The sequence below is a fragment of the Colletotrichum paranaense genome, assembly GCF_030867605.1.
Source record: "Colletotrichum paranaense strain IMI 384185 chromosome Unknown Scaffold_12.1, whole genome shotgun sequence".
NCBI classification, from domain to species: Eukaryota; Fungi; Ascomycota; class Sordariomycetes; order Glomerellales; family Glomerellaceae; genus Colletotrichum; species Colletotrichum paranaense.
The window spans coordinates 878,547-899,947 of NW_026848970.1; the positions used below are offsets into that span (position 1 = coordinate 878,547).

A 21,401-nucleotide genomic window follows, 5' to 3' on the forward strand; every position below is an offset into this window, starting at 1 on the left:
GTCATTTTATAACTCCCTTCGTCCTTGCATCATTGACCGAATCCCCTCCATGTTCCTCGCGTTACTGGCTGGAAGACATACTAGCTGGAGTACAGGTTGGTGTGTTGTCTGTGCTACCCTTATTGGATGGCAGCGTTGGAATTGCTCTACTCTAGCTGGGCATACCAGGTACCATCTAGACGGGGGAGAACGATGCAGCCGGCGCCGGTCGTAGGGGTCGGGCTGAGACTCATTCCGGTAGCGCGACCGATCGGGACCCTGATGGTCTCCCTAACCGTGCCGGTGATGGTGTCCTGGTAGTTGCTGAAGATGATGGCCGCGCCAAACAGCTGAGATCGGTTGGTAATCTGGTATCTAAGCTGGCGGTTTCGGGTGGTCGTAGACGAAAAATCGATGATGGCACGAACGTTACGGTTCGGGTTCCACTCGATAGAGCGGCGGGCGTCGAGATCACCCTGGATATCTCGGCGGTTGTCTCGGTTGATTCTGAGAACCGGGAGGATGTGGGTGAAGCAGCCCTGACGGGCTTCAAGGGGGGATGAGTCGAGAGGGGCGACCTCGCGGACATCCATATTAACAGCTCCAATGGCTGAGTTGTCAGGGGGGCTAAGAGCCGTGGAAAAGACGGAAGTGGCCAAAGTGGCAATGGTGAAGAGAGCGGTAGAGAACTTCATTGTGAGAGTTTGTGGATGTCTTGTACAAGAATGGTTTGGGTAAATGAAATGTCGGAAGGAGCGAGCTCAGTAGAGAAAGAAGAGATAGTAGTCTGAATCTTCGGCGTCTGGAGATGTCTTCCAATCTGAACAATTACGCCGGTATAATCAGACCTTTTATAGAAATTGAGAACTCATGATGGAAACCAATATCAATCTTACAGCCGTGGGCAATGTGTTTGAGTTCGATTTCATCCTTGGCATTGCAGCTCACAGTGGCCAGAACATTGTTCGGCATTCTGAGCCAAATTCTCCAAATAGTGAACATGAAGTTATTCGGAGTAGTCGGAGGACTCCATTGAGTCTAGCAGTTGACATGAGTCTACGAAGCTTCAGGTTCCCGAATAAGAAAAAGACCCATTCAGTGTAACGGATCCGCCTAACGCCTAAGTCGAGGCTGTGAAACTCTAATCCCCCTCCCCCCTCCCCCCGGACACAGCGGACACGGTGACTTTCAAAAGCGAGGTAATCTCGCAAATCTTTAGTGTAAAGTCAGAGTGATGGAGAATCGTGACAAACGTGCACGAGTCTAGGCTCGATAGGGCTTCGTAAAGGCAAACAAATGGAATAGGCTACCTGAAGCTAGTCGAATCCTAAGCTCTTGGCAATCCGACTTCTAGTTTATTGGCTCTGTTTTAAATGAGGACTATTTCAGACTTCACAAGAGCCTAGCACGTGGACGAGTCCTCCGATTTAAACCTTCGTATCTTAATCTTGATGGAAACGGTTTCCACCTTTCGGATTTCTTTACCAAATAGGCACTCAGACTCGGAGGCTGGTAGCTCTTCAGTAGTCCACTCCTCAATAGGAGCCATCTTAGACTTCACGACATCCTTGATTGGATCAACCCCAGTGGACTAGTTCATTCTTGTCACTTGGTTCTAAACGAATCCGAAATGCTGATAACCGGCCAAGTTCCTCGGATTTAGAAGGCTAAATCGACAGACAAGGAATCTGGACGTAGAGCGAGGAGAGCGAACTTGCTTTGGGATTCCTTGGAGGGGAAATGTTTCCTGGTCGTAAGGCCCCGTCTCTTGAGCTAACTCCGGTACAGTACGCGGACAGGTCGCGCAAACCTGGCAGGCTGGCCCAACTTTAATTAATTCTGAAAGCGCTTCATTGACCTAGGAGTGATATGCTGCGCCGCATTATAATACAATGGGAATATGAGGACAGAAAAGAGCAATAAGAAGGCGGTGGTGATGTCCGTCTACAACGGCCGTTCCTGATGACACCCAACGTGGGTACTTAATGTCGGCTACGCCCACCAACTTTCTCCGTCGACGTCTCATATCTCATACACACTACGCAGTTCAATATATGATAATTTGACTTAGTGCTGGCCGAAAGCCCTGCCCTACTGACACGTATACCAGCGGTACCCAGAATAAGTTCCTGCTTTAGTATTTGTGAATAGATAACCATTAGAAACTCAACACCAGGAACTAGGGATCCTTCCTAGACCGTCGCTTCAAGCCTTCAAAGCGACTGCCTTGCGGTGAATATGTCACTGAATGATGGACGCGGACATTGCTACGATAATATGAAAGCTACTAAAGAGTCAACTAATTGGTCCCAGTCTAGATGAATGTCTAGGAGCGACGACCAAATGTTTCCAAATTGTCAACTATGATGGTAATCAACCGCCGGCGGCAAGTCACCACAGCCGGTATCATGATCGGGCCATCTGACCACCTTCCTCTAAAAGACGCCGGCCGGTCACCGATCCAGACCCCATCAAGGTACACCCATAACTGGTCTTTTCAAGCAAAAGACCAGTAGTGAAATTAGATTTGAACTATCTTCATCGTGACTTAACAGAGAAGACAAGTTTATAGCCTCAGAGTGGGCGGAACTGAGAATGCCCCCAATCCGTGACCATTCCGCCACGGTCAACCAATCTGGCCTTCATCGGCTTGGTGTGAGAGTGATTCATGTCGACCCAAGCTCGTTACTCAAACTGCAAACAATGAAGAGAATTCCAATCTTTTTGTTGTCACTGGTTTCCCAGATGATCATCACCTCCTCTCGGTGCCTTGTATATCCAGCTACAGACTTCGCCATGAAATCCTACAGACCGTATAATGGCGAGAGTCTTGGGCAATCCGCGAATGTCCACGAGAATAGCCACTCCTAAGAACTGCCGCCAAAGCATCCAACTCGAATAACAGCCTCGCACCTTGTTGGCCCCACGGCTTGATATTGGGAAAACTCTGCTCTGTGAAGATCCCCGCCCTTTTACCCTCCTGTTCTTCCATTGAAAGCCATGCCAACCCTTCTTCCATCAACGAATATTCACCATGTCAACTCCACCAACGCACTCGACCAAGCCCATCGTTGGCCAAACGGTGGTATTCAAACCCTCAATCGAAGATCCTTCCAACACCTCCACTCGACGCACCGAGACCGAAGAAGTACCCATAGCCACCGATGGCCTCCACCGCCGCCTCAGTAACCGCCAGGTCCAGCTCGTCGCCATCGGAGGCTCCATAGGCACGGCTGTCTTCGTCAGTATGGGCGGCGCCCTTCAGCGTTCCGGGCCGGGCAGCCTTCTTCTGGCGTTTGTCATCTATACGATCATTCTCTCGCTGTGCAATAACTGCATGGCCGAGATGTCTGTTTACATGCCCGTAAGCGGCGGGTTTGTCCGACTTGCGGGGAAATGGGTCGACGATGCGTTCGGCTTTATGGCCGGCTGGAACTTCTTCTTCTATCAAGTCTTTCTGATACCGTTCGAGATTGTGGCTTTGACGCTAGTGGTCTCATACTGGAACGACAAAATTCCAGTCTACGCGATTTGTGTTGGGTGCATTATACTCTATGGGTATGTTTCCTCGGTGCTTGCTGTGGTCTTTATTTGTGTCAGGAAGAGCCCGAGGCTGTAGAGCAAAGTTAACATTATTGCTTAGCCTCATTAACGTTTTTGCCGTCGGCGTTTACGGAGAAGCCGAATTCTACCTCTCCGGCGGCAAAGTCATTCTGCTCGCGATGCTTCTGGCTTTTACTCTAATCACTATGGCGGGAGGTAACCCGCAGCGCGACGCCTACGGCTTCCGAGCCTGGTCCGCCGGTTACTTTGCCGAATACGCCAGCACCGGGCCCCTCGGGAAATTCGAAGGCTTCCTGTCCGCCCTTTGGACCGCATCCTTCACCTGCGTCGGACCCGAATACGTCTCAATGATGGCCGCCGAAGCCAAACATCCTCGTACTTACGTGAAGACGGCCTTCAAAGCAGTCTATTGGCGCATCTGGATCTTCTTTGTTGGTAGTGGCCTGGCCGCTGGGATCGTCGTTAGTCATAAGGATCCGACTCTCGTCGCGATTTACACGGGAAAAGGGGGCTCCACTGGCAGCGCGGCTGCATCGCCTTATATCATCGCGATGGGCAACCTCGGCATCGGTATCCTGCCTCACGTTGTTACTTTCTTCTTGGCTACCACCATTTTCTCGGCCGGCAGCGCCTATACTTATTGTTCTACAAGAACGCTCTATGGTCTGGCACTCGAGGGGAGGGCCCCGCGCTTCCTGACCAAGACGACGAAGAAGGGGGCCCCGATTTACTGCCTTACCGTGGTCATGGTCTTTCCTCTCTTCTCGTTGTTGCAGCTCTCGAGCTCGTCGGCAAAGGTACTCGACTGGCTGATTTCGCTGACAACCGCGGCAACTATTATTGACTACATCGTCATCTGCGTCACATACAACTGCTTTCACAGGGCCTGCAAGACGCAAAACTTTGACCGCTCTCGTCTCCCTTACATCGGTCGGTTTCAGCCGTATAGCGCGTACATTGGCCTGGTCTGGATGACATGTGTCGTGATTTGCTACGGCTACCGGTCACTCAGTCCGTTTGACCCAGCTTCTTTCTTCATACATTACACTATGGTTCTTCTAGCGCCTCTTCTGTTCTGTCTCTGGAAGTGCTACAAGGGTACGAAAACCCTGCGGCCGGACGAGGTCGACCTCGTGTGGGATGCCCCTCGGATAACCGCGTACGAGGAGCTGCTGAGCGAGGTTGATCCTCCCATCGGATTCCTACAAGATATAGCCAACCACTTCTCGGTCAAGAGGCTTATCAAAAGACGTGATACCACCGCCGGAGTGTGAAGCAAAGCAGCTCTTGACAACCAAGCACGCCGCCACACTCCGCCCACTACATTGACAGGGTATACCACAGCCCTCCGGCAACAGCACCAGCGCCGACAAGCCACGGCGCAAAACGAGCACCGGCTTCCAGGATTACTCTTTTTTGCTTGTCAAAGATCTTACTTCTGAGCGCTGCAGCTTCGTTCCCATGCGGAAACGGCATGTCCGGCACTGGCAGGTCGAGGAACTCGCACAAGGGACCCCAGCCCTCCCCGAGCTTGTACACAAGCAACCTCTCCTTGGGGACCGTCGACATGATGTACTTGTGGTGGCGCTCATAGACCTCGCCGAGCTTCGACTCCAAGTCGGGAACGTCGGTAGCTCCCACCCAACCCAGCATCATCTTCTGAATATTCCCTGCGCTGTCTGCGCCCATCATGGGCTCGACGTAGTCCCGGATGAAACACGTCAGGGGCCCAAAGATGCCTGAAATCACCTCCTTCATCGATACCCGCCACTTTTCATAGTCTCGGATGACGAGAACGACCTTCGCTTCAGGGTAGGCATCGATGAGCGATGGTGTGAAGGGGGCCGCGATATCGGTGATGCCTTCGCAGGGTCCAAAGATGTGGTCCCAGTCGGCGGTGGTCATGCCCTTGCCGGTGTATGAGGGCAATGTCGGGAATAGGGCGTCGGAGGCACGGCCGAAAAAGCGCCAGTCATCGGGGCTATCGATGGCATTGAGGCCGTGGTAGACGTCCTTGTAACCCAGCTCGGTGAGGGCGAGCATCATGGAGTAGGACCCCGTGCGAGGAAGCCCGACGCTGAGGACTTTGGTGGGGCGAGAGGAAGCCATCGTGACGGGTTGACTCGGTGTCGATGCCTCGAAAGCTGGTTCACGATATGTCTACACACGGTACCAGTCTCTTCTCACATAGAAGTGTCTGGTGAACATTAGTGGCAATGGGACGTCAGTCGATTATCTTAGTGAGGTTCGACTAAATAAACATGTCAGCATGAGCGACATTCGAAAGCTGCCTAGCCCACATCTTCACCCTTGTTGATCTAACTGCTTCGCGAATTAGATGACTCGGGGTCCCACCGCTAGCTCAATTAACCGATTCTGCCGTATACATCCCTGACCGGGACAAGGAAAGACCGACAGGCATCCATTCTAGGGTACCTGGATTGCTGTCATTGTTGAATCCATAAATCGATCTCGAAGATGAGGATGTGATCACCAAGGTCGAGTAACATTTCCTGAGATTCAAGTCAAGACACTGGCCTCTGAAGCATCAACACACTTTCAGTATTTTCCGTTCAAAATCGCTCATTGACATGCGGATCCACTGTTTGGCTATTCGAACCCTCGACGGAAGTATTCCTTCAAAGGCCCAACTTTCCGCACACGCCAATCCTGACTCTCATCACTCCTTCGCATCCCCTCCCTCACCAGCCAGCGCCTGCACAACAGCCTGCAACGCAGCCCGATCCGCGCCCCGAATCTTGTCGACGCGGCCATCCTCAGTGAACACAACCGACTGACGAGGCGTCACTCCCTTGGCAGCCACACCCGTAGGCTTTCCCTTCTGGAAGAACATGAACGTCGGCATGGCAGTGACGCCGTAGCGGCCAGCGACGTTGTTGACGTGATCGACGTTGACCTTGGCGAACGCGAGCTTCCCCTCCGCGGCGTGCTTGTCGGCCAGACCGGAGAAGACAGGCGCGATGGCGCGGCAGGGCGGGCACCAGTCGGCGTAGAAGTCGACGACGACGTTGGTGGTGGAGGCGAGGAGGGCGTCTAGCTCGCCGGCGCTGGCGACTTTGTAGACTTTGCCTGATGTCTCGGGGATGGGCGAGCGGTCTGCGAATAGTGTCTTTGAAGAGTTTACTAGTTAGCAGCGTGGGACTCGCATTTCAGGTGTCGTTTAGGGAGGATAGCCATGGACATCTCATGAAGAGGGGTGAGGCAGCGGCGCAGTTGTGAGGCCGAATGTGGGGTACGTACTTTTGCGAGCATGTAAATGGCAAAAGCCAGGAGCATCCATGAGAGCGTGTCCATCTTGTCGCTCAATACAATGGACTTTTATGATGAGAGCAACCGCTGCGTGGACTGTCGCGCGGATATCGAATGATGGAGAGCACAAGGAGAATGCTCAATTGAACCGACCTTGAGCTGTGGGAGTGATCCGGGCTTTATCCGGTAGGGCTTTGTCAGCAGCGACCCATGCACCGGTAGCATGTTGGTATGGGTGTCGCCCAACGTCAGTGCCAGTTACTGATACCCAGGCGTGCCAGGTACCCTAGAACAGAAAATACCTACAGTGGGGTGTCAAAAGTTCGTGTACACCCCACCATTGCCCCTAATTACCCAACCTCCTACATTTTTACTACTATACTTCGACTAGCCGCAAAACTATTAATTTTTTAATTTATATAGCAAAAGTATATATAAAAAAAAGCCTTAAGTTTACTCTTTAGTATTATATATATTAACTACGTACCTAAATTATTATTATAAGTTAACATAATAAGGAGTTAATTAGACTCCGAATTTTTTTTAATAATATAGCCTCCTACGCTACCCTTAATTATTACTTAAATTCTTTTATATTTAACTTATTCCTCTTTAAAATAAATATTTCTAAATATAATTTATATAAATTAAAATTTATTATACGCTAATAATACTTAATTAAGTTAAAGTTTAGCGAATATAGGGGCTATTTAAGCTAAGAAATCCTATAAATTATAAACTACTTTATTATCCGTTTTATAATATAAATAGGGGTATTATTTTATATAAAATAACGCGCATTATTTATATATAATAAATACCCTTTTTTTAAATAGTTTATATAGCTATTTATATTATACCCTTATTGTTAAGAACGGTTATTATAAATAAAGAATACTAATTTAGAGTAATTATTTTTCTATATTATTACTTATATTATAATAAATATATTCGCCTTAACGTAACTAATAAGGTTAATAAATCTTTGTTTTAGCGGTTTTTTAATAACCTAAATACCTATTTAATTAAGGTAGAAGTATTATTTTAATAGAACGATTCGTTAGAGAACTAGGACTAAAATTATTAAGAATTAATAAATAAATCTCTATATAAAGTCTTCGTACTAAATTATATATTATTATTAATTCTCTTAGGTTTTAGATTTAATTTTTTATAAAATCGAGCTTTTTAGTTATTATTTTTAGTATTATAAAAAGTCTTTTTATAACTCTCTATTTATAATAATTTATTTTTTTAAAAATACGTTTAATAATATTAAAATTAACTTAGTTTTACTATTTAATAATTAGTTTAAAATACGGCTATTAATAATTAATTTAAATAGATCTAATTATAGAGCGTTTCTCTTTATTAAAAAGATTCTCTAACCTTCCTTCCTAGGGTAAGGACTTAAAATTAGTACTTAAATTAAAATAATAAACTATTTTTTATATTATTAAGTATAATAAGCTAAAAAATATTACGACCTCGTAATAGCTCTTTTTAATTATTATAAGTATAATAATTATTACTTATTAAATTTTTATAAGTTTATAGTTAGCCTTATAGCTTCTTATTATTTAAAAATAAAAAACCTATAAATTAGCCTCTATTTATTAAAATTATAGGATATAAAAAGAAAAGTAATGTTAAGGAGAAAACGCGTCGGTACGCGTATTAGTAGGGTGTACACGAACTTTTGATACCCCACTGTAAGTACCTTCTTACGATCTCCTACAGGCTGCTAGATGCTAATTTTAGACAATAGACCTACAGTCCATCGTCACCACCTAGATGATTGCCGAGTCCACCGCGTCTGCCCCGTCACTGCTGCAAAGGCCATCCATCTCCAGCTCTATTCTCCCGAGCATCTCTGCCCACGCCACTGCCGTCATGGGTGCTCCAGATGAATGGTGATTTTTTGGGGAACGAATGGACAAAAGCTCCCAAAGTCAACGGCCTTCGATTTACCTGCCTGCTTCCACAGGCACCGAGTCTAGCGGCTCTTTTAGCAGCCCATATTCCGGTGACTCTTCTAGGATCACCATCACCACCGCCTCCAACGTCTACGCGATCGTTGGCGGCGGGGCCTCGGAAACCTACGGCTTTGGCGGACAGTGCCAGGCCAACACCGTGACCGTCTGCGCGACGGGTGGAACTATCTGTCATACTAGGTCTCTCAAGATCTAATCTTTCTTCTTCTCCTACACATTTTCCTTCCTTCTTGTTCCCTTCTCGCGCCATGAGAGGCGTGATCACAAAGGAACGAATTGTGGCATGTATGAACTGTAAGGGATGAGGTAACAAACTTCCATTTTTCTCATTCCTATCTTGACCTAGCCTTTCTACGTAGACCTTTGCTCACACCGAATCTTGTGAACGCCGCTCAAATGTACAAAATACCTATACATAGGAGAATTGACCCAAATGGAATACTCCCAGTTCGTCCCATAATGTTACTATTTACTGTACATTGCAACGTAAGCTGAGTGGGTGGCATCAGAGACACGCTGGCTCATCGCGTGATTGCACGTACCGCCATATAAGTAGTTGCCTAAAAGCTATGAACTGGGTAGCTCGTCCAGGTCTCTACCGTCGGTGAGGCGCACATGATAACGCCATCGCTAGTTCTTGAAGTGAATCCTTTTGACAGGAGAAGGAAAAACTGTCCCTTCCACATCATAGATCATCTGTGCTGCCTCTTCGGGACACAGCTTAGAAGGTTGCTCACCGGGCTCGCGGTTCTTGTCACTCACTTCCACGATGAGAGTGGTTCCATCCTCAAGCTCGACTTCAATCGTCTCAATCCGCGGAACTCCGATCCTGGCCCCCCTGCTGATCAAGAAGTCCTTGACTTTGTTTTCACCGTGTAGCTCAGCAAAATACACTGGAGTTCTTGCCAACGCATCTTCGATGTCGATATATGCACCTGCGTCAACCAATGCCCGTACAGTCCCCAGGTCTCCTTTCTGCGCAGATATATGCAGAGGGCTTCTATCCCAATGATCGTGATGGTTCAGGAGCCCGATCACGTCTTCAGAATGGCGTTGCTTCATATGCTTCAAGATTAAGTGCACCATTGAAGGCCCGTGATCTTGCGCAGCAACGTGAAGCACTGTTGTTTTGTCGGCTTCCAGTTCTACGAGAGCGCCTTTGTCGAACAGGAGTTCCATCACCTCAGTCGAACCGGTATATGCAGCACACAGCAGTGGAGTTGAGCCTCTTGCATTCTGCAAATTGATGTTCGCACCACGCTGAAGCAACAGCTTAACATTATCAACCCTTCCTTCCGTGCTTGCAGTGCATAGCGGTGTACCTAGGCTAGTCTCAAAAATATCAACCGGTACACCTTCGTCCAGAATGCGACTACAAATACCAGGGGTACCAAAAGCTGCAGCAAGGTGAAGTTCTGTCATCTGTAAGTCTGGCTTAGTACTGGCATCTTGGAGAATCTCTGCCAAAAAGAAAGAACAATGAACAGATGACGGGTAATCACATTGGATACTCGTATCTTGATGTAGCTGGTAGGACAGAATTCTCGGTATGTTTAACGGCGAGGATGCCATCTCCCAGCACGTCTGCTTCCCCGAGGGTACTTATGTAGAGATAAAGCCTTGATCAGTCCTCGTTTTAATGCACGCTGGATCCATTTACAGAAGTAGAATCAAATATTACAATTCATACTCGTCAAGAAGGCGCCGGGCAGACTGGCTTTCCCCCTTTTGAGCCTCTCTGAGCCACTCGGCGGTGCCTAGCTTCGCCTCAGTGCCAAGCCTCGAGTAACTACGAATCGTTGCACCAAGGCGACCTAGAAGCCTGATGCGGTCAACATCAGAATGCTACGCCTGTAGATTGAGAAAAGCGTGGCAGGCTTTCAGCCTGTGAAATCATTCTGGGGCACACAGCCTGCAGAATCGCCTTCCCTAATAGGGCCGCAGGCTGACAATGACGCACCGGCTCAAGGCAACAGTTGCTAATGAAGCTTGGAAAACTTTTCAGCTTGGACTCTAGCAACGCAAGCATTGCCCACTTGGCTGCATGGAGCACAGTTTGAAACTTACCTGTTCAAGTGATTACTGACGACATCCTCTCATATGTACATCGTGAAATGTTTCTGCCTGTTGTTCCCTACCATATATGTGATGGGAAAACCAGGCATGGTATACGAAGAGCAAGCTGTATATTTGAAGCAGTTGAGATACTGGCTTACTGGAGGTGTCATACCACCACGATTGTAATGTTACAGAATCATCCGTCTAACTTCGGCGCCGAGTTAGTTGCGAATTTCTTTCCTTGCACAAGGCAGACTGAACGACATGGCCACCAATCAATCGAATGTATGCTCTGCCAACATCTACGTCCCTTTGGACTACCGCTCGCAGCAAATTCGAATCCTTGAGCTGCTACCAGGGTCCTTCGATGACGAGATAGAGTGCAGACTCAAGACGATCACCCAAGGCGCATCATATGAGGCATTATCGTATGTTTGGGGAGATCCCACACACACGAGAACGATCAAGGTGCAAGGGGAAGCGATGAACGTTACAGCAAATCTCAAAAACGCTTTGCAGCATCTCAGAAGAGCGGGAGAAGCCCTAGATCTCTGGGTCGATGCTGTTTGCATCAATCAAACCGACAACGCTGAACGCAAGCACCAAGTAGGAATTATGGACATCATTTACCGTGGCGCTGAAAAAGTTGTCGTATGGCTAGGTGACGAGGAAAGATACCATGAGGACATTTGCAAACTCATAGAATATTTTGGATCATCTCCTGATCATCATTGGCGAGTCCCGGAGGCTCAAGATGCCAAGTCTGACCCATTCCTCACAAGGGCAACGATGCTCAAACTATTCGCGTTTCTGAAGTCGAGAGATTGGTACAAGCGTATCTGGACCGTCCAGGAAATTCTTCTCGCAAAGTCGGTGACACATGTGTGTGGCAAGCACGTATTTGCCAACGGAGAGATCGACAGCATGGCTCGAAGCTTCAAAAAGCATTTCTCATCCGAGAAATGCTGCAACATCGATGCTCTGATGCCATCAAAGCTCTTTAGCGGTCGATCCCTCTCGCAGGACATGTCGCCCTACCTAAGGCAGATAGCTCTCGTTCTCAAGACCGCTCAAGACCAACGCGCTTCCCCAGGCCAAGTCCACTTCTTGGAGCTGGCGTCTACATTCCGATATCGAGATGCAACCAACCCAAAAGACAAGATTTACGGCGTGCTCGGGCTTACGAATAGCTTCACCAAGGACATTATTGACTACGACGCCACAGTTGCCGAAGTTTACGCAAGAGTCGCTATCAACCTCATCGAAAAAGACGGAAACTTAGATGTACTATCTCACGTGCTCCCCTCCATGTCGCAAGAGTACCGTGGCCGTGGCTTCTACCATCGTCCACCGCCTGGACTTCCTTCCTGGGTCCCTGATTGGAGTGACAGCAGGCCTGGCGAATATTGGCGCTTACGATTGCTGCATGAGAGGCAAAAATTAGCACCTTGCTTCGAAGCCTGTGGGCTGAATTTGACTGCATCTACGCGGATTTGTACAAACGACCTCAAAAGGTTGATCCTAGATGGCCGTCTTGGTGGTTCCATTGCCAAGATTGGAGAGCCTAACGAGCCTTATCCCCCCAGTGACGCTGGGATTTACCATGCAGAAACCCTTCAACAATGGCGGGAAATGGCAAACGTGGATCGAAAGCCTCAAGATCCCTATTGTGCATTGCTCGGCGCCTGCAAGGCTCGAATAGACATACTGGATGCGTTCTGGAGAACAATCTGTGCGAATCTCGATGTCACCTTACCTGAAAGGGTACATGTCTATCAGGCGGACGACAGGACGCGAGCTCTTCATGATCGTTGGTGGTGGAATTTGCTGCAGCGTACTAAATACAAAAATGTACCTGTACCCGATGCACACCTTCCTACGAGTGTGATCGAGCAGCTCAATCGCTTCGGAAACCATAACGTAGAAATCACAGGAGGCAGAAGATTTTTCATATCAGACACTGGTCTGTTTGGGCTCGCTAGCAGGGACGCGCAAATCGGAGATCAGATATGGGTCGTCAAAGGTGGACGAGTGCCATTGATATTGCGACCTCTCCCGGGGCCGTACAGAGAAACACATGAGAGAGACTTCACCTTTGTGGGGGACTCTTACGTCCACGGCATCATGGAAGGCGAGTTGTTTGAGATTGATTTGCCGAACACAAAGGTGACGTTGGTATAAATCATGCCATGGCTTAGGCAAACGGCCAAGCTTGCAATGCGTTTTCTCAATATACAATTGATGATCCTCGAAGACTTCGCATTGTCACACACGACCGTATCCAGCGGAGGAATTGGGACTTCGTCCAGTCTCCCCTAGATACGCCGCTAAGGGCTGGATCAGTAGGCACCTGATTGACCACGAACGAATACCTAGCGTTATGTGTTCTTTTATTTTCTTTCATCAAAACTCAACTTACGCCCTGAATCACCCTTTCCTCATTCTTTCTCTCTTTTCAAGAACGTTTGAACGCCATTTGAAAGGTAAAACGTTGGCCATGAACGCACGCTTATTTCGATGCTCCCAAGCATGGAACATATCATCGCGCCCCAACTCGCGCTCTCAAAGGTCTCGATCTCTTCACCTCGCCCAATCCCTGCGCCGCCTCAAATTTGGTAGTCCATATGTATAGTTGTCGCATCTCCTAGATATAGAAGATAACATAAGGCCCCGAGGCAACGGTTTTGTCTCATGTCACATAGTCCATCTAGCATCCTCCGCAGAAGCAGCGGTCGTCACTAAATTACCCAACATTAGCATCCTCTGTTCTCTCATCTCAAAAAAGTCAAGAGAAAATTTCTTTATTCTTTCTTTCTTCATGACGTACCCAAAAGCAGAGAGTCCGCAGAACGGCTTCGTGCATGGTCCTCTGCTGCAGAAGCTGGTGCAGTCGCTATCTCTGCCGCACGTAGGCGCAACGTTGGCTTGCGGCGCCGCAAGAGCGAGGGCGGAGAGGGAGAGGAGGGCGATGACGGAGAAATGCATCTTGGCGTGTGGCTACGAGTTGAGTGGAAGAGAAGGGCCTCGGAAGCGGAAGGCTTTTAAGGATGGCTGTAAGTGGGCGGAATGAGTGTAAAGCTTGAGTCGATAGACTGACGGAGACTCAGGCCGGGGAGGTAGACTTGCTCTTTTATATCTTCTTCAGACCCTTATGGAGTTATACACGCTGATGTACCCGCCAATACTTCGCATACATCACGGACTTTACACAACCTACCCGGGTAGAAATTAGCTCCCGCGAGTAAGTCTAATTTCTTAAAGACGGTATTCGTTTGATGGACACAATCAATGTGGTTCGTCTCTAGGCTTGGCAGTCATGTCCTGGGGAGAACTCAGCCTCAGAACTACTCTATCTGTTGAGGATTGGTCTTGACTCGCCCTGGGGAGAGAAGGTATACCCCTGCTGGTTATGTCGTTATGCGTATGTAATTCGGTGCACGGGATGTCTGTACATGTCCGGCGGCCATTTTTAAGGTTTCTAGGACTAAGAATTGACGGTGAACAAAATGTGATTTTGTGGGAGGCCGACGGGATTCTTCAACTGGTTGGGCCAATTTGGACAATGGCACTGCAGATCCATCGGTAACACAGTCCTTAATCTCATTCATCGCTCTCCGACTTGTAATGTCTGTTGACGCTTCAAAGCCCCCCGCGAGGATTGAGGCCCAGGAACGGCCGACAAGTCATGCGATACTGCGGGTCTACCATCCTACAAAGAGAATAAGAAGACTGAAGGAACATTTCATCCCTGGTCATACTGTCTCGGGCGTTGTAAAGACAGCAGCATGAGGCGAAATCAAAGTAAGTGGAAACCTTACATCTGCCGGTGGCTGCGCAAGACTGTGTCGCCAGCCCGAAGCAAGATAGTGGAGAGGGATGGCCTCTGACGGAGGTTTCGGGGGCCGGAGATTCGTTTAGGCTCCGGCCCTCCGATCCCGGGAAGGTCACCGCCCGAACACAGACGGCCGGCAGCTTAGAGCGGTGCCTGGAGAGGGACTGGAGGCCAGGTTAATCGCAGCAAGTCTAGAATTTGCAGATTTCCTGCTTCAGAATGGAGTATCCATCTAATGGTGCACTGGCTCGGCGCCGTAGGGCAAAGACTCTATTTTTTCGAGAATTTGCTCCTTTTCGAGTCCCACGACTTCCCCCCTCCCACTGTTAAAGAGAACGTGGAATAAAAGGCTACGTGAAGGAAACCATCGGACCAACGTTAGCCTTGTTTGGTAGCGACTATGATCTCTTGGGAACATGGAGCAAGGCAAGTATCGACGATCATCTAATGGAGCACCAAATTGCTACATGTGTCGACGGATGTGGAAGCCGGGCCCCAGCGGGACGAGGAGGGGATGCCAGGTTTGAGGACGTCAAAGCACCGGTGCCGGAGACGTGAGGTGTCAGTCAATCACTGCTTTGATGATCTGCCTGTTCGGAGTCTGGCAGTTGGACTCCGCTTTTCCGGCCGAAAGAACGACCGGAAAGTTCAAGAACATCTAGGCTCGGCGGAGGGATTGACTTCCGGGACCGGAGGGCCGGATGAGACTCTACATCACCGATGCCGTGATGTGCCCTTGACGAATCGTCAACGAGTTTGAAGTAACATGGGTGGCATGATAAAGTTGGGTCAAGATGTAGTCGCCTGTCACGCAATACCCAGCTCCATGGAACAGGAAACACCTCGCGCCGGGAACTTGAAAGACTGGGCACGCCTCCTTGGACCTTCAGCGGGTTGGACAGTGGGTTCGGATACCGGACGGACCCTGAAGAAGTCTACTGCAAATGTCACATTGATGGGCGAGACATCACCAGGCGGCCATTGTAACTTGCGCCATGGTCTGCCAGAGCCATTGTTTGGGGATGGAATGGACCGTGGAGACTTGGACGTTGGGATGGGTGGGGATGTAACCTTTGGGTTGTGTGGGGTAAAGGGAAGTAACGGTCAGATACGTCTGGGGAGATATGGATAGATATCTGTGGTTACGTCCAGGTATCAGATACAGGTCTCGTGGGATGGAAGACCGGCAGGTCGGTTCCCCAGGCGTGGACCAAGTTCCAGCTTCAGATTCTGCAACCGAGCAACAGCGGGTGGCTTGATTGAGGATGGCCATAGTGAGAGGATCTGGCTCGGGGTATTCAGATCGAGTCGATTGCTGACACGCATTCCGACCTGGACGTCGACATAGAGATGAGCCTTGATTGCCATTCTAACGTACGGAAGACTGAAAGCTGACACTCTGCCCGAATGCTGCTGTGTGACCCCGGAGATAGTCTGAAGTAGAATCAAAGTTGCAAGATAGGGCGGGAAACGTGTGCGATGCAAGCATCCTTATCTGTGTAACGAACCCACGAGAGAGATAGAGCAAGAGTCTATCAGTCCCGTCGTGTCGCCGATACAACTGGCCGGTTCCCAGGCCGTGGGCACGGTCAGGTCAGCTCCTGCTCCGTAACACGTCGTAGACGTGGGAGCACGGGTTATTCCCGACAGTCTTGAAGGACGGAAGTCTGGGGAATAGCTTTGGCCAAGGCGCGAGTTAGACATCTATAGGCAGTAGGCATCTGTATCGAATCTCCAATCTGCAGACGACCATTGTAGCCGAAGCCACAAGCTTCTTCTTCCCGTCTGGCAGCTACGTATTGTGTGGTCCCCTCTTTTCTCTGTTCGCTTCTTTCCATTGTTTTTTTTTTCTTTTCTTTTCTTTTTTTTTTGAGTTTCAATCTCAGGGAAACGTTACATGCACCTCTCCATCCTGCACGGACCTCAGATGGCAGGGGGCAGGGACGATGCCTAGCGCGCTGGTTGGTCGACGCTTGTCTATCTTGGCTCTGGGCGCCACTTTAAAAATCTCTCCGCACGGGGGAAGGTGTGGTGGTGTGGTGGCTATTGCTTCTGTTTTTACCACTGTGTTTGTTATGTGGAGGGAAGGCACGAGATCAAAAAGCATAGGTAGTGTTTTGATATTAGCACTCGGCCTTTTACAGATCCCTATGGCAGACTCGGGGAAGTAGAGCATATAGGAATGTCAACCTCGTATTCTACCTTATCACTACCCTGAGATGAATCAACATCAGCCGCATGCCGTGGACCGCAGGATGAATCCATTCGCACTCGCTGTGATGCGTGCTGCTGTCAGCACTTGATGCGTCTTCGGCACTGAAAAGGCACAGTGCGGGCGGCCGGCAGGTGATGGATGCATGTCATCTCTACTTCTCCTTCCCCAAACGGCCGAGGCACAGGAGTCCATAAGCCAATTACGATCAGAGTCTCCGAGATGGAAGGAAGCGCCACCTCGTGACCTCCCGAACTGTTGACCAATCAGATACCCCAAGGCATCGGCCCTTTGTCGTGGGGCTTATCGATTGGGGTAGAGTGGGGACGCAACGAACCATGAATTTCGTTGATGAATTTCGCTTCTTTCTCCCGGCGCGGCACACATGTCAAAACAAATAAGCACCTCAGATTGCTTCCTGCAAGTGACGGTAGGCGACTTGAGATGAAACATGACGAGAATTGAGGCAAACAACAAGTTGGAATCACTATCACGAAAGACTCATTCAAGCAAGAAAGAATGGCTCCTGTGGTGTAACACGGCCTCAGATACCAGCTAGGGGCCTCTGCAGATGTGGTGTGATGCGAGAGGGAGGTTGGCCCAGTCAGTCAGCAACAATGGGACTTTGACAACGCGAATGTCTCAATTTCAACTTCCAGCCGTCGTCTATCACCCATTCTCCCTACCTTATTCGCAGGTTGGAACCAATACCGTCGTTGGAGCCTCCACCTCGTGATACCTCGCGTTGCCGTGGACAGCCGCTCTTCGCTCTGGCTTAGGCCGCCACCGCGTGCCGTCCGGCGCCGTTGAAGTTTGTCTAAATTTGGACTGCATTTTTCTTTGATTGTTGTTTGACTCGACAATGCCATACGGGTACCCGTCTCTCAGACCAGACCCAACTTCCAAGATTCCGCAACTATCAACGTCAAGAAGATATCAAGCCTGACCGACTGATTGCTTACGCATCCATCATTCGGCACTGACCGGGCCGGAGTCTTTCTTATCAACACTGGACCTTCAAGCTTCAGGTCCACGGCCAGGTCTCCGAACCGAAATCTCCCCATCCGTATCTGTGGATTACCCGGTTCAGTCAATCGCATCCCTGTGCAGTGGCTCCTCTCAACCCATCGGCTGTTTCCCCCGTTGCCCAGCGGCGGCGCCAGATCCTGGTTTGGTTTCCCCATGCTCCACACCATCAGTCAATTCTGCTGTCACCTTTGAATTGGCATTATCATCTTTGACAAGCAAACTTTGGCGCACTTCTACCAGTGCCTGGTGGCTGTTGAGTGTTGCTAGTTGAAGAGCCGTATCTAAGCCTCCAAGGTAGGCCACTGCCTCTGACTGTCACGTAGCTTGCCACTCCATCCTACCACCTTTCTTTTGACACCACCACACTGGCACATTGGAGACGCCTTACTCTCAGCCCATCTATCAAACCTGGTCCAAGGTCTCTCGTTCATGGCGCTGATAGGCACCTCGGTCACACGTCAGATGGAACGCACACGAGAAAGGCGACTCCTTCCTGAGTTCCCATTGCTACCTTACCTGAGCTGACCGTGCCTTCCCCTCCGTTGCTAGAGCGGTCGACTGGGGCAGCTCCTTCCTGCCAGTGCCGTCTTGCCAGTAATCTCCCGCCTCCTGCCATCTAAGGCGCCGTGGCGCGTGTGAGGTGCCTTCCCCCAAATTCTCACCTGCTGCGTACCCCGTACCCGTCCCGTCCCATTCGGGCGTTGGCGCCACCTTCCTTAGCTCTGCACATCTTCTCCCTGAGTCCCTCCCCATCGTCTCACACCTCACACACCCCGTTTGCCATCTACGCCCCCGGCTGCTGGCTGCTTTCCTTCCCACCTGAGGTATCCTTCCATCTGCACCTGCCCTGCGTCTGAACATCGAGCCCTCAAAGCTTCTCGATTTTTAAGTTATTTTTGTATGCAAAAAGAAACACCCGACACTGTTTGCTCTTGCCATCTTCCAATCTCGTCCTGTCTTCCCGTATCACGGTTTGGTTAGCGGCGATAAACAAATTGGCGTATACGGTACCTTACCTTACTTCGCTACCATCTTTCTTCTCTTTCCCCTCCATCAACACCCTTCTCCCTTCTTCCATCTTCAATATCACCAAGTCAACAAATCAACCCCGGCTACCCTAGCTACGGATACCACCTCCATCATCCTCACAACCTCCACCCGACTTTGTCACAGTCTCCGCCCCCTTGTCATCTTTTTCGCACCCGCCACGCCTCACCCTGGCACGTCGGGACCGCGACCTTGACCACAGCTCCACCCACGATCATCGCCCAGTGCAACTGCAACCTGCAGCCCGATAAACCGTCCCATAAAGAAGCTGCACACCTCCCCCAGGACCCTTCTTCTAGTCTTTGCTCGCCCGTCTCATTCTTTCAGTCCAGTCTCTCCAGACCAAAACTCATCGAACCGAGCCTTGCGCCTGCGCTACTTTGGGCCACCATCACCCATCGTCTGGCACGATTGAGTTTCCAGTCTGCGACACTTTGAGAGAGAGAAGCACCAAGCGGCAGCCACACACCACCGGCCCCAATCCCTCCCGTCCCGCCAAGGCGCAACGCCGCTCCGTCAACCTCAACGTCTGTCCTCAGAACCTCTCCACCTCTTCAACTCCACACCACCGCCAAGATGTCTTCTGTCGACGAGAAACACGCTTCTGAGCCCGCGGCTGCGGCCGATGTCGAGCCCGCCACCGCCGCCCCGACAACAACCGCTGTTGACGGCCCCGTTCCCCGTCCTGCCGGCTTCATGTATCGTGGCTTCCGTATTGCTGGCAAGGAGCTCTGGTACGCTTCGCCCCGCATCCAGCTCTTCATGGTCTCCTTCGTCTGCTTCCTCTGCCCCGGAATGTTCAATGCTCTCGGTGGTCTCGGTGGCGGTGGTCAGGTTTCCACAAAGGCCTCCAACGATGCCAACACGGCCTTGTACTCCACCTTTGCCGTCGCCGCCTTCTTCGCCGGTACCTTTGCCAACCGTCTCGGTCTCCGTCTGACACTTAGCTTGGGCGGTCTGGGTTACTGCATCTACGCCGCTTCGTTCCTGTCCTACTCTCACAACCAGAACGAAGGCTTCGTCATTTTCGCCGGTGCCTTCCTCGGTGTGTGCGCTGGTCTCTTGTGGACTGGCCAGGGTGCCATCATGATGTCCTACCCCTCTGAAAAGGAAAAGGGACGCTACATCTCCTGGTTCTGGATGATCTTCAACCTCGGCGCTGTCATCGGTGCTCTTATCCCCCTCGGCCAGAACATCAACACAACATCGCGAAGCACTGTTACTGATGGTACCTACGCTGCCTTCATTGTTCTCATGCTGCTCGGTGCCATTCTTGCTCTCTTCATGTGCGATGTGCCCAAGATCATTCGTGAGGACGGCTCTAAGGTCATTGTTATGAAGAACCCTTCTTGGCAGTCTGAGTTCAAGGGCTTGTGGGAGACTCTGGCCCAAGACCCGTGGATCATCCTTCTGTTCCCCATGTTCTTCACTTCCAACGTCTTCTACACTTACCAAACCAACGACATGAACGCCCCTCACTTCAACACCCGCACCCGCTCGCTCAACAACCTGTTGTACTGGTCTTCCCAGATTATCGGTGCTCTCATCTTTGGCTACGCCCTCGACTTCCCCAAGGTCCGCCGTAGTGTGCGCGCAAAGGCCTCCTACATTACGCTTTTTGTCTTGACCATGGCCATCTGGGGCGGTGGTTACGCATGGCAGAAGAAGCAAGCTCCTCGCGGCGAGATTGAGGGCAACTTGGACTACCCCACCATTGACTGGACCGACGGCGGCGAGGCCTACATTGGCCCCATGTTCTTGTACATGTTTTACGGATTCTTCGATGCCTGCTGGCAGACGAGCATCTACTGGTACATGGGTGCCCTTTCCAACTCTTCTCGCAAGGCTGCCAACCTGGCTGGCTTCTACAAGGGTAAGTCACGCGTTCCTCGACTGTTTTAACGCGTTCATACTGACATGGTACAGGTATTCAATCCGCCGGCGCTGCCGTCTTCTGGCGTCTCGATGGTGTCCAAACCGAGTACAACACCATCTTCGGCGCTACCTGGGGTTGCCTTGCTGGTGCCCTCGTTATTGGTGCGCCCATCATCTTCTTGAAGATCAAGGACACTGTCACCGTCGAGGAGGATCTCAAGTTCTCTGACGAGACTATTGCGGACGTTGCTGCCCCGGGTACGGTCGACACCAAGTTGGAGAAGGAGGTCGCGTAAGCTGTCGTGCTGAAGCGAAACTGGGGGCGATGCCTGCATGATACTCACGGGAGTTGCTGGGTATTTTACGTTGACGAGGGATGAAGATACCATGATGTGCTATACGCATTGGATGTTGTAATGTTGGATCAGGTCCGTTTATATGTAATGACAAGGCTTTATCAAGTCACATCCAGTCATAATTGCATGTTGGTGGTAATCTGCTGCAAGCTTTACTGATCTATGTCTTTTGTATATCGTGATGC

General features: G+C 50.1%; 9 protein-coding genes across 9 annotated transcripts; 4 read left to right on the forward strand and 5 right to left on the reverse strand.

Annotated features, from left to right (window-relative positions):
- Positions 1–146: 146 nt before the first annotated feature.
- On the reverse strand, positions 147–674 carry CPAR01_13209 (uncharacterized protein; the record flags this gene model as incomplete). Its single annotated transcript, XM_060497463.1, has 1 exon — positions 147–674. One exon carries the CDS (start codon positions 672–674, stop codon positions 147–149), a length of 528 nt encoding a protein of 175 aa, XP_060343856.1.
- Positions 675–3,013: 2,339 nt separating this feature from the next.
- On the forward strand, positions 3,014–4,817 carry CPAR01_13210 (uncharacterized protein; the record flags this gene model as incomplete). Its single annotated transcript, XM_060497464.1, has 2 exons — positions 3,014–3,537; positions 3,623–4,817. The coding sequence occupies 2 exons, from the start codon at positions 3,014–3,016 to the stop codon at positions 4,815–4,817; spliced, it is 1,719 nt and encodes a 572-aa protein (XP_060343857.1).
- A 46-nt stretch (positions 4,818–4,863) lies between these two features.
- Positions 4,864–5,652, reverse strand: CPAR01_13211 (uncharacterized protein; the record flags this gene model as incomplete). The annotated part of the gene is made up of 1 exon (XM_060497465.1): positions 4,864–5,652. One exon carries the CDS (start codon positions 5,650–5,652, stop codon positions 4,864–4,866), a length of 789 nt encoding a protein of 262 aa, XP_060343858.1.
- A 571-nt stretch (positions 5,653–6,223) lies between these two features.
- CPAR01_13212 (thioredoxin) lies at positions 6,224–6,858 on the reverse strand (the record flags this gene model as incomplete). Its single annotated transcript, XM_060497466.1, has 2 exons — positions 6,224–6,673; positions 6,805–6,858. The coding sequence occupies 2 exons, from the start codon at positions 6,856–6,858 to the stop codon at positions 6,224–6,226; spliced, it is 504 nt and encodes a 167-aa protein (XP_060343859.1).
- Positions 6,859–9,437: 2,579 nt separating this feature from the next.
- Positions 9,438–10,229, reverse strand: CPAR01_13213 (uncharacterized protein; the record flags this gene model as incomplete). The annotated part of the gene is made up of 1 exon (XM_060497467.1): positions 9,438–10,229. One exon carries the CDS (start codon positions 10,227–10,229, stop codon positions 9,438–9,440), a length of 792 nt encoding a protein of 263 aa, XP_060343860.1.
- A 900-nt stretch (positions 10,230–11,129) lies between these two features.
- Positions 11,130–13,046, forward strand: CPAR01_13214 (uncharacterized protein; the record flags this gene model as incomplete). Its single annotated transcript, XM_060497468.1, has 1 exon — positions 11,130–13,046. One exon carries the CDS (start codon positions 11,130–11,132, stop codon positions 13,044–13,046), a length of 1,917 nt encoding a protein of 638 aa, XP_060343861.1.
- Positions 13,047–13,572: 526 nt separating this feature from the next.
- CPAR01_13215 (uncharacterized protein) lies at positions 13,573–13,850 on the reverse strand (the record flags this gene model as incomplete). Its single annotated transcript, XM_060497469.1, has 2 exons — positions 13,573–13,603; positions 13,693–13,850. The coding sequence occupies 2 exons, from the start codon at positions 13,848–13,850 to the stop codon at positions 13,573–13,575; spliced, it is 189 nt and encodes a 62-aa protein (XP_060343862.1).
- Positions 13,851–16,643: 2,793 nt separating this feature from the next.
- Positions 16,644–16,868, forward strand: CPAR01_13216 (uncharacterized protein; the record flags this gene model as incomplete). Its single annotated transcript, XM_060497470.1, has 1 exon — positions 16,644–16,868. The coding sequence occupies one exon, from the start codon at positions 16,644–16,646 to the stop codon at positions 16,866–16,868; it is 225 nt and encodes a 74-aa protein (XP_060343863.1).
- Positions 16,869–19,561: 2,693 nt separating this feature from the next.
- CPAR01_13217 (major facilitator superfamily transporter) lies at positions 19,562–21,156 on the forward strand (the record flags this gene model as incomplete). The annotated part of the gene is made up of 2 exons (XM_060497471.1): positions 19,562–20,858; positions 20,912–21,156. 2 exons carry the CDS (start codon positions 19,562–19,564, stop codon positions 21,154–21,156), a joined length of 1,542 nt encoding a protein of 513 aa, XP_060343864.1.
- Positions 21,157–21,401: the final 245 nt, after the last annotated feature.